We start from the raw sequence: 12,656 nt of genomic DNA, 5'->3' as shown, positions 1-12,656 counted from the left end.
ATATGGACATTTTGGAAGGTTGGCCACAACTCCAGTGTTAAAAGTGTTGTTCTTTCCAATTAGATGATTCCTTTAGATTCATTTGTTGGCCAGAGTGCTGATGGAAAAATGGTTCCCATAATCCCTGGTGGGAACAGTATCCCACTTACTTTTTCAAACCGAAAGGAGTACGTGGAAAGGGCCATCGAGTACAGACTCCATGAAATTGACCGTCAGGTGAGAATCTCAGATGTATTTATAAGATTTTAATTTTTTTTTTCAATAGCTGTTTATAATTTAAAAATTTCCCTAGTTTTGTGACTGCTTTCTATTACGAATACTTTAGTGTTGTCACTTTGCTGCATCCAGAGGTCCAGTGGTTTGCCCTCTGAAAGTTTATAGTCAAATAGGCTCTCACCTGGATGCATCTGGAAGATAGTTTTGAAAAATATTTTTAAATGATACAGTAGAGTGGAGAAAGAGATTTAGCAAGATACCTCACCGTTAGTCCAATCTGTGCTGCTTGAGTATGCAAGCTCTTAAGTTCCACATCAAGACTAGTTCTTCCTGTCATTGAGCTCTGTGAAGCTCAAAAGCAGACTCTATGAAATTAACAACAACAACAAGAACAACAACACACTATGCTACTTCATTAACGTTACTTGAGCCAACCAAAAGTGTTTTTAGTCTACGATTGCAAGAATATAGTTCTCTCTTAGGGAAGTACTCCATAAAACCTGCTTCTTACCAAACACATGCGGAACTCAATGCATATCCTTTTTTGGAATGTGACTTGATCATTGACAATGAATCTAGTGTTGCTGTTTTTCTCAAGTAGTACATACGTACATACATACATATATAATTTTATTTATATGCCACCTTTACACGGTTCAAACCATGCTCAAGGCAGCTTACAACTTGAAATACATAGCTACAACATAAGTCATAAACAAATAATTATCAAGAAATAGACAACCAAACTGAACAATTTGCACACAAATCACAAAAAGATCTAAAACAGATACAAAAAAAACTCCAAAAGCTAGAACAACAAAAAAAGGGGGGGGGACTTTTAACAACACTGCAGTAGTTGCGCACAAGGTCACACCATTTCTGGCCTAGCGTTCCCTTTTTGAGGATGTATTTTAGTTACATGAGCTACCAGCTACCCATCCCCAAATGTGTTTTCACTGTCTGTACTTCGGATTGTGTAGTTGCAAAGTAGAGATCTGTGTCTCTACCTACTGAAATCCATCTCTCTGGGCTGCAGGTGGCCGCAGTGCGAGAAGGGATGTCGTGGATCGTCCCAGTCCCCTTGCTTTCTCTTCTGACTGCTAAGCAGTTGGAGCAGATGGTCTGCGGAATGCCAGAAATTTCTGTGGAAGTTCTGAAGAAGGTTGTACGGTACAGGGAGGTTGATGAGCAGCACCAGCTGGTACAGTGGTTTTGGCACACCCTGGAAGAGTTTTCGAATGAGGAGCGTGTCCTTTTCATGAGGTTTGTGTCAGGAAGATCTCGCCTGCCAGCTAACACAGCGGATATCTCTCAGCGTTTCCAAATAATGAAGGTCGATCGGGTAAGGTCCCACTTTTCCTCCTCTTTATTGCTGTCCTGCCTCAGTCTGGCAAGAGAAAGCTAGTAATCACTGGACACTGAAACTTTTGAACAAGTAATATTGTAACTGAAGGTAGCCTAAGAGATCTGGCTTAGCTGACTTAGAATGTTTATGTAAATGCTAATCTTGAACTGACAAAGCCTGTGCAGGGGAGTGGATGAAGAACTTCCTCTAGATCAGGGTCAGGGAACCTGCGGTCCTTCGGATGTTGTCTGTCTCCATCACCCCTAGCTACTGGCCATACTGACTGCGGCTGCTGGGAATTGGAGCCCAGCAACATTTGGGAGGCCCTCACAGGTTCCCTCCTCCATGCTGCAGATGAAGGCATTCAATTCTCGCTTGAAACAAGGCTCCCTTGGGGAAAACCGGTTGTGGTGAAGCACAGCTAGATGGGGCAACATGCCAGACTTAGCTATTCAAAGGACTAATGAAGTTGCCCATCAGAGGAATAGGGCAGGCAGCAAACACCAGCCCACAAGGAAGGTTGGACATGGGAGCTCTTTTTTTTAAATTGGCAGAGCCCCTATTGGTTCCATTGAGATCTTTTCCTCCTGTGTTCTGTTTGTGGAACTTCTGGGGAGGTGAGAGATGTGTGGTGTTGGCGAAAAGCCTCTGATGGGGATCTACAGGAGAATGTGGGGTGGGGGGTGTCTTTCCTGTCATCCTATCACAATGACAGCCAGTTGTTTTTAAATCTTCTTTTCTAGCCTGTATAGAATGGATCTTGATCTCTCCATAGAATAGAAAGTGATCTTTAGAAGCTGGGCTGTAGGCATCTCTCTTAGGGTATATTTTTTTGAAATGGGGGAGAGGTAGCACAAATCATATTGCCAGTTTGGAAATCCCACACTCAACATCTCCCACCCCACCCCCTATGAGTTTCAGGCTGGCTCGTAGTATCTTGGTCCCCACACACTCCTCTGCCAGCTTCCGTCCTCCAGTATGTATTGCAAAGTGAGGGAGTTGGGAGGAAAGGATGTGAAACAGATACCTGCCTGAGCTGTCCCTGCATTGCCAATGCAAACTCTGAAAAGGGTGGTTTTTAGAAGTGAACACTGGATTCATATGAATCTTGAGAAGAATCCTGAGCTTTGGGGTGGTTCAAGGGAAGGTATTTCCCCCCTTGAATATTAATATCAACAACAATGACAATACCATTAACACCAGGAAGAATAAAAAATATTGGGTCCCCAAAGTTTCTGTCAGCAGTGGAGGATCCAAGTTTGTTTGGAAGTCTTCATTGCACAAAACTGGAAATACAGTGTTATCTGCTATTTCCTCTCACCTTGCCACTTGTTAATGTTGGGAAAGAGGGGCCTTGGAGCCAAGAGGAGCCTGCCTGGCTGGGCCTTTCTGACTTTTTTAAGAGGGTTCTTAAAAAAACAAACAGCCTAGGCTGCTTCCTTTCTGCTTAACCATCTTCTTCCTTTCTCTTCCTCTCCACAGCCTTACGACAGCTTGCCTACCTCACAGACTTGTTTCTTTCAACTGAGGCTCCCACCCTATTCCAGTCAGCTAATCATGGCCGAGCGTTTGCGCTATGCAATCAACAATTGCAGGTCTATAGATATGGACAATTACATGCTGTCCCGAAATGTGGACAACGCTGAGGGCTCAGACACAGATTATTAACTCTGTGGACAAAAATCATCTGCCTTTTTCGCCCATGTCAGATTTCAATGTTGACACCATTTTATGGTAACAATAGATGTTTTAGGAACATAAACAGCTGCCACCTTTTTAGTTACTCTAAATGTAACAAAACTTAGATGTGTTTATTTTTTTGTGACTGTAAACAAAAAAAAAATGCAAAAAGTGAGATCAGTAAGGGTTTTCTCCCCCTCCCCCCATATTTTTGTTCACTTTTGATAAGTTTGCATGGAGCCTTTCTGGTGCATTTTTGTTGGGAATGGTACATTTTGTAAACCCTCCCAGTGAACATGAAGAGTTGTACATTGTGTATAATTGTTCATTAGAAAGGACAGTTTTACATGAATATTCATATATTTATTTTTGTTTTAATTTGAAATGCCTGTCCAGGGTTCCTTATGCAGAGAAAATAAAGCAAATTCAAGAACTGAATTGTGGTTTTGTCAATATTTGACATGGTGCTGACCCAGAACCGTGGCTTGCCATTTGGGTCTCCAGTTTGTCGTAAGAAGTCTTTAAAAACTAATCTTCCACAGTATATTAATTTCCTTAAATGAGGTTGACAGCTGAAACCGGGATGGAGGCTTCTGTAATCTGGTACATGAAACTACAGGACTTCCAATGAGAGCTGGAACATCAAAATAGGACATGTGCTTTGTTCACTCACTTTTGTCTTATGGCTCAACAATTAGTCCTAATTGTGCAGCTGTGGATGCAATGCTACTTTTTGTTGCAGTCCCAGAGGAGTGATAATCTGAGAGGGCGTCCAAAGAAAGGTAGCATAAAAGTAAAGAGTAGTGAAGAATTGCAGTTAATAGATTTACATCATTTGCACTAAGAGACACGGTAGACTTTAAGCCATTGTAAGGTAGCAATTTCCTTTGTCAGTTTTTGAGGTATTTTTGAGATTCCAGTAAATAAAGCAGCTGTGACCCTCCAACTCACACCAGCCCAAGGCAGTATAGTAATGGTCAGGGAAGAGCTTGGTGTCAAACAGCTGGAGGGACCCAGTTGTTCCCTGCCCAAATGGAGGAAAAAATGCATTCTCAAAACATCAAGAGCGGGTTCTTTCTGGATCTTACTAAGTAATCTTAAAAAAAAAAAAGCACAAAAGCCAAAGCACTTTATGAAATTGAACACTTAATGTTCCCAAACCATCAGGAACTGTTCCACACACCCCACTTCACAAATTTCTCTGGCTCTGCAAACTTTTCAGTCAGCTGTGAGGTTGCTAGTTCTGAGTACCTAACTCCAGGGCTTTGCCATTCTCACAATTTAGTGAGTTTGTGCATGAGAACAGCTAGGTGCCTGTATGTGCAAGGTCACCATCTCACAACAGAAAGAGCACAGAGCCCGGCAGCTTCTCTCTTGGCTTAGTGCCACAGCAGCTTCTTGAACGCTCTTTCTGCAGGCGAGTTGCTGCCTGGCTTTTTGTCTGGGATCATGTCTGCACTTCTCTCTGCTTTTAGAGAGAGCAATGGACGATTTTTACGGACGTGCTGCAAACCAGCCTCAGTTATATTCCTGCAGAAGTCCACATGTAAAATTTCTAAAGATGTAGCATAGAAGATTACAGCTTCCAAAGTCCTGTCAGTTATCTGGACACAGTTTTCAAGTTGGAGAGTGTTCAGACAGGAGCAGCTCATCAGAAGCAGTGTGATACAGTCATCTGTGACATGGCCACATCCAGACAGCTTCAAAGACAGCAAGTTTGGGCATCTGAAAGAATGAATGCTATAGGTTAGCAAAGTAAAACGTAAGCCACACAGTGCTAAAGTCCTCTACCCTTCACTCCACTGAAGCCAATTCAAACTCTGGCCCATATCTATATGAAGCAGAAAACATAGCACTATTTCAAATGAGACTTTATACTGACCATGTTCTCTAGGAGCAAATAGCCCATAGAATACAGTAACAAATTGCATTAACAGTGACCATTAATTTCTCTCTAACGTACAACTTCCCTGTTTAGGGAAGTTTCTAACACATGATTGGAAGCCGCCCAGAGTGGCCGGGGAAACTCAGCCAAATGGGCGGGGTATAATTTTTTAAATAATGATAATAATAATAACAACAACAACAACTATTATTATTATTATTATTATTATTATTATTATTATTATTATTACAAAACCCTCTCCAAACCATGTATGTATAGCTATGGATATAACTTAGGATAATGCTTCAAGCATCTAATCAAGTGGACTTTCTAATTCCAGGGTGGCTAATTTGGGAGCTTCAGTTTGGCTATGATGATGATGGTGATAATTTTTTATTTAAGCCATGAATTCCCTTTCCCTGCTCCAGAAAGCTCATGCCAGAATAAATTTTAATCCATTAGCTTCCATAAAACTCTTGCGTTTGCAGCATCAGACCAATAGGGAATATCCCTCTTCAGCATCTCCCAATATTATAATCTAGCTAACCTCAAATTATTTAGAACATATCAAATATAAGCTAGTTAAACATACTGGGAAGGTTATTCCAACTGAAGTGAGGGAAAGTCATGCAAAGTGAACCTGCTGGATCAGACCAGAGACCTATCATCTTACTGCATTCCCTGCTTGCATTCTGTCCAGCAAGAGAGCAGAAGCCCTCCTGATGTTTCCTGATAACTGGTAGCTAGAGGCAGAACATAGCAACCACAAGTGCATGGAGGCTGCTTCTCTGCCTTGCAGTCTTAGGAAGACTTCACCATTCAGCAACCTAAGAGGAGGGTGCATACACAGATTGGCTACTGAAGCTTTTCTGCTGTTCAATACCAATCTGTGTGAATGGACCCTGTTAATGTAAGGGCATCTTATGCCCTAATATTTGTTAGTCTTTCAGCTGCTCCAGGAGTTGGGAGAATTGCTTGACAGACCTCAGGCTGGCTGCATAGAACAATCCATCCTGTGTAGAACCCCAATCCCAAAGAAGGGCAGTGCCAAAGAATGCTCCAACTACCACACAATTGCACTCATTTCACACACTAGCAAGGTTATGCTTAAAATTCTACAAGGCAGGCTTAAGCAGTATGTGGACTGAGAACTCCCAGAAGTGCAAGCTGGATTTTGAAGGGGCAGAGGAACCAGAGACCAAATTGCAAATGTGCACTGGATTATGGAGAAAGCTAGAGAGTTCCAGAAAAACACCTACTTCTGCTTCATTGACTACGCAGAAGCATTTGACTTTGTCGACCACAGCAAACAATGGCAAGTTCTTGAAGAAATGGGAGTGCCTGATCACCTCATCTGTCTCCTGAGAAATCTCTATATGGGACAAGAAGCTACAGTTAGAACTGGATATGGAACAACTGATTGGTTCAAAATTGGGAAGGGAGTACGACAAAGCTGTATATTGTCTCCCTGCTTATTTAACTTATATGCAGAATTCATTGTGTGAAAGGCTGGACTGGATGAATCCCAAACTGGAATTAAGATTGCCGGAAGAAATATCAACAACCTCAGATATGCAGATGACACAACCTTAATGGCAGAAAGTGAGGAGGAATTAAAGAACCTTTTAATGAAGGTGAAAGAGGAGAGCGCAAAACATGGTCTGAAGCTCAACATCAAAAAAACTAAGATCATGGCCACTGGTCCCATCACCTCCTGGCAAATAGAAGGGGAAGAAATGGAGGCAGTGAGAGATTTTACTTTCTTGGGCTCCATGATCACTGCAGATAGTGACAGCAGCCACAAAATTAAAAGACGCCTGCTTCTTGGGAGAAAAGCAGTGACAAACCTAGGCAGCATCTTAAAAAGCAGAGACATCACCTTGCCAACAAAGGTCTGTATAGTTAAAGGTATGGTTTTCCCAGTAGTGATGTATGGAAGTGAGAGCTGGACCATAAAGAAGGCTGATCGCTGAAGAATTGATGCTTTTGAATTATGGTGCTGGAGGAGACTCTTGAGAGTCCCATGGACTGCAAGAAGATCAAACGTATCCTTTCTTAAGGAAATCAGCCCTGAGTGCTCACTGGAAGGACAGATCCTAAAGCTGAGGCTCCAAGACTTTGGCCACCCTGGAAAAGACCCTGATGTTGGGAAAGATGGAGGGCACAAGGAGAAGGGGACGACAGAGGACGAGATGGTTGGACAGTGTTCTTGAAGCTACCAGCATGAGTTTGACCAAACTGCGGGAGGCAGTGGAAGACAGGAGTGCCTGGCGTGCTCTAGTTCATGGGGTCACAAAGAGTCGGACACGACTAAACGACTAAACAACAACTATAAAGTACATAAAGGCTGCTTCAACGTTATGATTAGGAAGTCTACACATGTATGGAGACCTGATAGAAAGAAAGAACCCATGCTGGGTATCCCCAATAGAGGTGGTAGCAATAAAAGATCAATCTGGAGTAAAAATGGGGGACATATAAGGACTTACTGGAATTTAAGGATGACACTACCAGACTCAAAAATTGAGAGCTACTAACAGGAGTAGTCACACACTGGTTTCAGTATACTCAAGCAAGATATATAGGAGAGATAAAGAAGGAGGGTTTGTGGAAGGCGGGTCAGTTTGAAAAAAACACTATTAGGAAGCAACAAGAAACTTACCAAGAATATACCAAATCCTATTAGAATGGGAAACAAAAGATGAGTTAGTGAAGGCTGCAATGATACACTGGGTGTCAGATATTGGACATGATATCGAGCTATCTGCATGGGAAAAACTGGAAGACAATAATTTTTTTGGCATGTTACACAATTAAAGAGAATATCCAAAAAATGACCTTACAGATGGTTTCTGACGTCCAGTAAAATCGCTAGAATGTACAAGAAAAGATCCAACTTGTGTTGGAAGTGTTCAGAAATAGAGGATATGCTAATTTATATGTGGTGGAATTGTAAATGTGTCCAAAAAAGGGAGATCTGGCATATAACGAACTCAAAAAAAATTTAAGCTCACATTTTAAAAGAAACCAGAAGCCTTCTTAGAACAAATATCTAGGAAATACCAAACTGTACTCATCTATGCAATAACTACTGCACGAATGTTTATCTATCGACTCTATCTATCAACAAACCCTACATTAAACGTCAACTTCCCTTCCTCCCCTTCCATGGTTCATTCCAGTTTCTCCTTTACTGTTGCATATTTTAATTACTCCTTATTCTTTCTCTTCCAGTTTTTCCTCCATTTATAATTTTACTGCTAAATTTATTCTAATCCTGCTAACAATTTAATTTCTTACAATAATTTTTCAAATACTCCACAATTTTTTCCTAATCTTCTTTAAAGACTTTTTGTTCCTGCTGTTATTCTATCAGTTAGGCCACAGATTAATTTCATCTGTGATTCCTCCTTTGTTGGTATTGTGCCCTCCTTTCATTTTTTAGCGTACACCATTCAGGCTTTCGTTGTTGCATACATTAAAATATTTTTCAGATCACTGGGTATATCTGAACCAATTATTCCTAAAATAACAGCTTCTGGTATTTTTATAAAAAACCTTCCCCCCCCCCAAATAATTTCATTATAAATCATCTCTCAGAAGCCTTTCACTACTTTACATGTCCACCACATATGGTAGAAGGTACCTCAATTTTCCTTACACTTCCAGCAGTATCTAGTTCTGACTTATACATCTTCGGCAACTTACTAGGTGCTAGATACATACTTTTGAAATTATTATTATTATTATTATTATTATTACCCCACCATCTGGCTGGGTTTCCCCATATAATTCTCTTTTAATGTATAACATGCAGTAAATTTTAGTTCCATAGTTTATCCCATGCACTCAGTTCACTATTATATCCTATATCCCTTGCCTTATGTATCATTCCTGGTTTTACCAGCCCATATTTTGTTTCCCACTCTAATAACAACTTATACATTCTAGAAATCAATTTTTCTGTGTTCTCTATAAGCTCCCTTTCAAATTGTGAGTTCATAAAACCATTTTTTTTTTTAATTTTGAACATTTCATTCAATTTTAACTACTCCCTTCCTGCTTCTGTAATGTCCTCATATTTCTTAAGCTTTGCCTCTTGGTCTGTAAAGTTCAAAACCTCTGTGTTGCCCAGTCTCAGTCCATATTTCCTTTTTTCAAGGAGATTGCTTCTATGGGTGTTCTCCTTTCCAGCAGGTTTTTGTATTTTCCCCACTCTGGAAGGAGTGACCTTTTTGTAGCTGTGGAATTAGTTGTACCTTGTCATAGGCTTTCAATAGTTAATCTTCCTACAGTGAAATGAAGGAGGGGCCCAAAATTCGTTTGCTTTAGCTGGAGGGCAATAACATCCATTTGAAAACTGCTTGGAGTAGCTGGCCAAGGTAAAGCACATGCTGGAAATTCCAAAGCATAGAAGGCTGCTATGCTTGATTTGGTTTTTTCACCTTAAAAAGATGTTGGAATGATCCCATGGGGATAAGAAGGGATAAGGGATAAGAATAGGAAGACACCTACTAGAAATATTGTGTTGTACTGCCTGTTACAATGATTGAAGAGTACTCAAGAAATGCATGTAAACAAAAGTACTGTGATTCTGATGCGAAACCGCAGAAAATCTAAGAGGAATCAGATCGTACAACTGCAGCCTATGCAACTCCCATCTATCACAGAAGCCACCCGTTTTATGAAGCATTTCACAGCCCAAGAACTTACCTGTTGCAAACTTGTTGTAAAAAGTTATTGACTATGTGCTCGTGGGTCTTGCAGATGTTCTGCTGCAAGGTGCTCTTCATCCAGTTCTCAACGTTGCACACTTTGACTTGGCTGGAATGCCAGCAGATGGAGAGATGGCGCAAGGCTGGTCCCAGAACAAAGTTGTTCTTGGTCAGTTCTGCAGGAGAATGAAAATGCAGCAGAGGCCATAACGAGGGATCCTGAAAGACCCTGAACAACTTGACGCAAGTCTGGGCTAAATTTTTCCTGCTCTTTTTATCCAAAAATGAGAAGATGTGCAGAAGGCATTCCCAATTCATCTGTGTGATATGCATTGCCACTGAGTGGCTGTAGGGAAAAGGTATTGTATGTTTCAGCAGCAAGACAGGAGGCCTGAACGGCTTCCAAGTCACTTCTGGTCTCTTGCACAAATATGGTGTGGAATGGAAGCTATTTTTGGCTGCCAGCTGGCAAAGGCGTTTCAAAAAAGGGCAAGGATCAAGGGGAGGCTGGCTGCAGACTCAGTCTCTTCTCCCCATGGAATGGCTAGAGCAGGAGCAAAATGGCTTAGTTTAGTCAAATCTTGCCTTAAAAGGATTTATTTGCCTCCGAGACTATTCATGTTTAGGAGGTGGTTTCTGCTTGTTTAGAGCGCTTCCCAGCCCACCCCTCTGTTTATGTCACATGATGGATAAAGCCACTGCTTCCCCTGTAAAAGGTCTGAAGCTGGTTCACATCATACCAGGGCAGCTCCTGATTTCAAAGAATGGCTGTGCACCAAAGGCAGCCCGCATGGGGGAGACAGCCAAGATTTACACACTATATAAATCCACTGAGATTCTACAATGCAAGTTTAAGACTCTCTGCTTCAAAGCCCTGGATGAGCAGCACTTAGTATGCTGGACAACAGCTGGATGCAGTCATTACTTAAGTCAGTAGCTCTCAAATGATGGAGTGGTTATTGCTAGCTTGGGGGGGGGGGCAGGTTCTGTTATTTTTTGTTGTGAAGGTCTCATCATGTTGCAGAATGGGACACTTCAGCTACATAGTTCATGTATTTGGTTAAACAGAGATGAGAAGTAGAGGAAATTTCCAGAGACGTCCAAGAAATGATGAGAGTTCTGAGCTTGGTTATGAGTTAAAAGGTTCACCCAGTCATTTGTGAAGTAGTTCTGCCCTCCTACCTTGCTGCCTGCCTGGATGAAAAACTACAGAACTGAAGCCCACCTTCCCATTGCTTGGGTGTGACGAGCTACTGCCAGCCAGAAGCTGCTTTAAGGCACCTGCTCTGGCACCCAGGGCTCCAGCTTGGCCTTTGTTATATTTAAACATCTCCAAGGACAGACAGACCCAGCCTGTGAGAAGAAAAGATCTGGGCAAAAATTACCGTATTTTTCGCACCATTGGGCGCACCGGACCATAGGGCGCACCCAGTTTTAAGGGGGGGGGAAATCAAGAAAAAAATATTTCCCCCCCCCAAGCCCCAAAGAGCAGCGTACAGGCTGCACACAACCTCTCCCTGCCAGAGGGGTTGCGCAGCTATGGAGCAAGCCAAAGCAGCAAGCGGGATGGATCCCGCTCGCTGTTTTGCCTTCCCCCTCAGCCCCGTGCAGCCTCTACCTCCTGGGAGAGGCTCCGTGGGGCTAAAGAATCCATAGCCCCGTGCAGCCTCTCCTTGCAGAGGGGTTGCGCGCGGCTATGGGAGAAGGCAAAGGCAGCGAGTGGGATCCATCCCGCTCGCTGTTTTGCCTTCCCCTTCAGCCCCGTGCAGCCTCTCCTTGCCGGGAGAGGCTCCGTGGGGCTAAAGAATCCGTAGCCCCGTGCAGCCTCTCCTTGCCGGAGGGGTTGCACGCAGCTATGGAAGAAGGCAAGGCAGCGAGTGGGATCCATCCCGCTCGCTGTTTTGCCTTCCCCTTTAACCCCGTGCAGCCTCTCCTTGCCGGGAGAGGCTGCGTGGGGCTAAAGAATCCATAGCCCCGTGCAGCCTCTCCTTGCAGAGGGGTTGCGCGCGGCTATGGGAGAAGGCAAGGCAGCAAGCGGGATGGATCCCGCTCGCTGTTCTGCCTTCCCCTTTAGCCCCGCGCAGCCTCTCTCTCCCGGGGGAGGCTGCGTGGGGCTAAAGACTCCATAGCCCCGTGCAGCCTCTCCTTGCCGGAGGGGTTGCGCGCGGCTATGGGAGAAGGCAAAGGCAGCGAGTGGGATCCATCCCGCTCGCTGTTTTGCCTTCCCCTTCAGCCCCGTGCAGCCTCTCCTTGCCGGGAGAGGCTCCGTGGGGCTAAAGAATCCGTAGCCCCGTGCAGCCTCTCCTTGCCGGAGGGGTTGCGCACAGCTATGGGAGAAGGCAAGGCAGTGAGCAGGATGGATCCCGCTCGCTGTTCTGCCTTCCCCTTTAGCCCCGTGCAGCCTCTCTCTCCTGGGAGAGGCTGCGTGGGGCTAAAGACTCCATAGCCCTGTGCAGCCTCTCCTTGCCGGAGGGGTTGCGCGCGGCTATGGGAGAAGGCAAAGGCAGCGAGTGGGATCCATTCCGCTCGCTGTTTTGCCTTCCCCTTCAGCCCCGTGCAGCCTCTCCTTGCCGGGAGACGCTGCGCAGGGCTAAAGAAGCCATAGCCCCGTGCAGCCTCTCCTTGCCGGAGGGGTTGCCCGCGGCTATGGCACAAGCCTGCATTCGCTCCATAGGACGCACACACATTTCCCCTCAATTTTTGGAGGGGAAAAACTGCGTCCAATAGAGCGAAAAATACGGTAATCCATTCAGCTCCTTTGCATCTTGAGGAGGGGAGGCAGTCGTATCACTCCCTGTGTCCTCTTTTGATTCAT

General features: G+C 43.9%; 2 protein-coding genes and 1 long non-coding RNA gene across 52 annotated transcripts in view; 1 reads left to right on the top strand and 2 right to left on the bottom strand.

The window, feature by feature from the left end:
• Positions 1 to 3,679, top strand: part of HERC1 (HECT and RLD domain containing E3 ubiquitin protein ligase family member 1) — a 111,750-nt gene extending 108,071 nt beyond the window's left edge. For all 50 annotated transcript variants that reach the window (XM_083412901.1, XM_083412902.1, XM_083412888.1 and 47 more), the window contains 3 exons: positions 64 to 216; positions 1,253 to 1,558; positions 3,044 to 3,679. In XM_083412901.1, the coding sequence (XP_083269027.1) occupies positions 64 to 216; positions 1,253 to 1,558; positions 3,044 to 3,229 (645 nt within the window). In that variant the 3' untranslated portion in view covers positions 3,230 to 3,679. The remainder of the gene's footprint in view (positions 1 to 63; positions 217 to 1,252; positions 1,559 to 3,043) is intronic.
• Positions 1 to 12,656, bottom strand: part of LOC310664289 — a 258,524-nt gene that overhangs the window by 184,998 nt on the left and 60,870 nt on the right. The gene's annotated exons all lie outside the window — the stretch shown is intronic.
• FBXL22 (F-box and leucine rich repeat protein 22) lies at positions 3,583 to 11,219 on the bottom strand. Its single transcript, XM_083413207.1, has 2 exons — positions 9,840 to 11,219; positions 3,583 to 4,966 (listed from the first exon to the last, which is right to left on the bottom strand). The coding sequence occupies exons 1-2, from the start codon at positions 10,172 to 10,174 to the stop codon at positions 4,621 to 4,623; spliced, it is 681 nt and encodes a 226-aa protein (XP_083269333.1). The 5' UTR covers positions 10,175 to 11,219; the 3' UTR covers positions 3,583 to 4,620.

Source organism: Podarcis tiliguerta (assembly GCF_965153285.1).
Source record: "Podarcis tiliguerta genome assembly, chromosome: 14".
Taxonomy (NCBI): Eukaryota; Metazoa; Chordata; class Lepidosauria; order Squamata; family Lacertidae; genus Podarcis; species Podarcis tiliguerta.
This window is presented reverse-complemented; position numbering and strand designations above follow the sequence as displayed.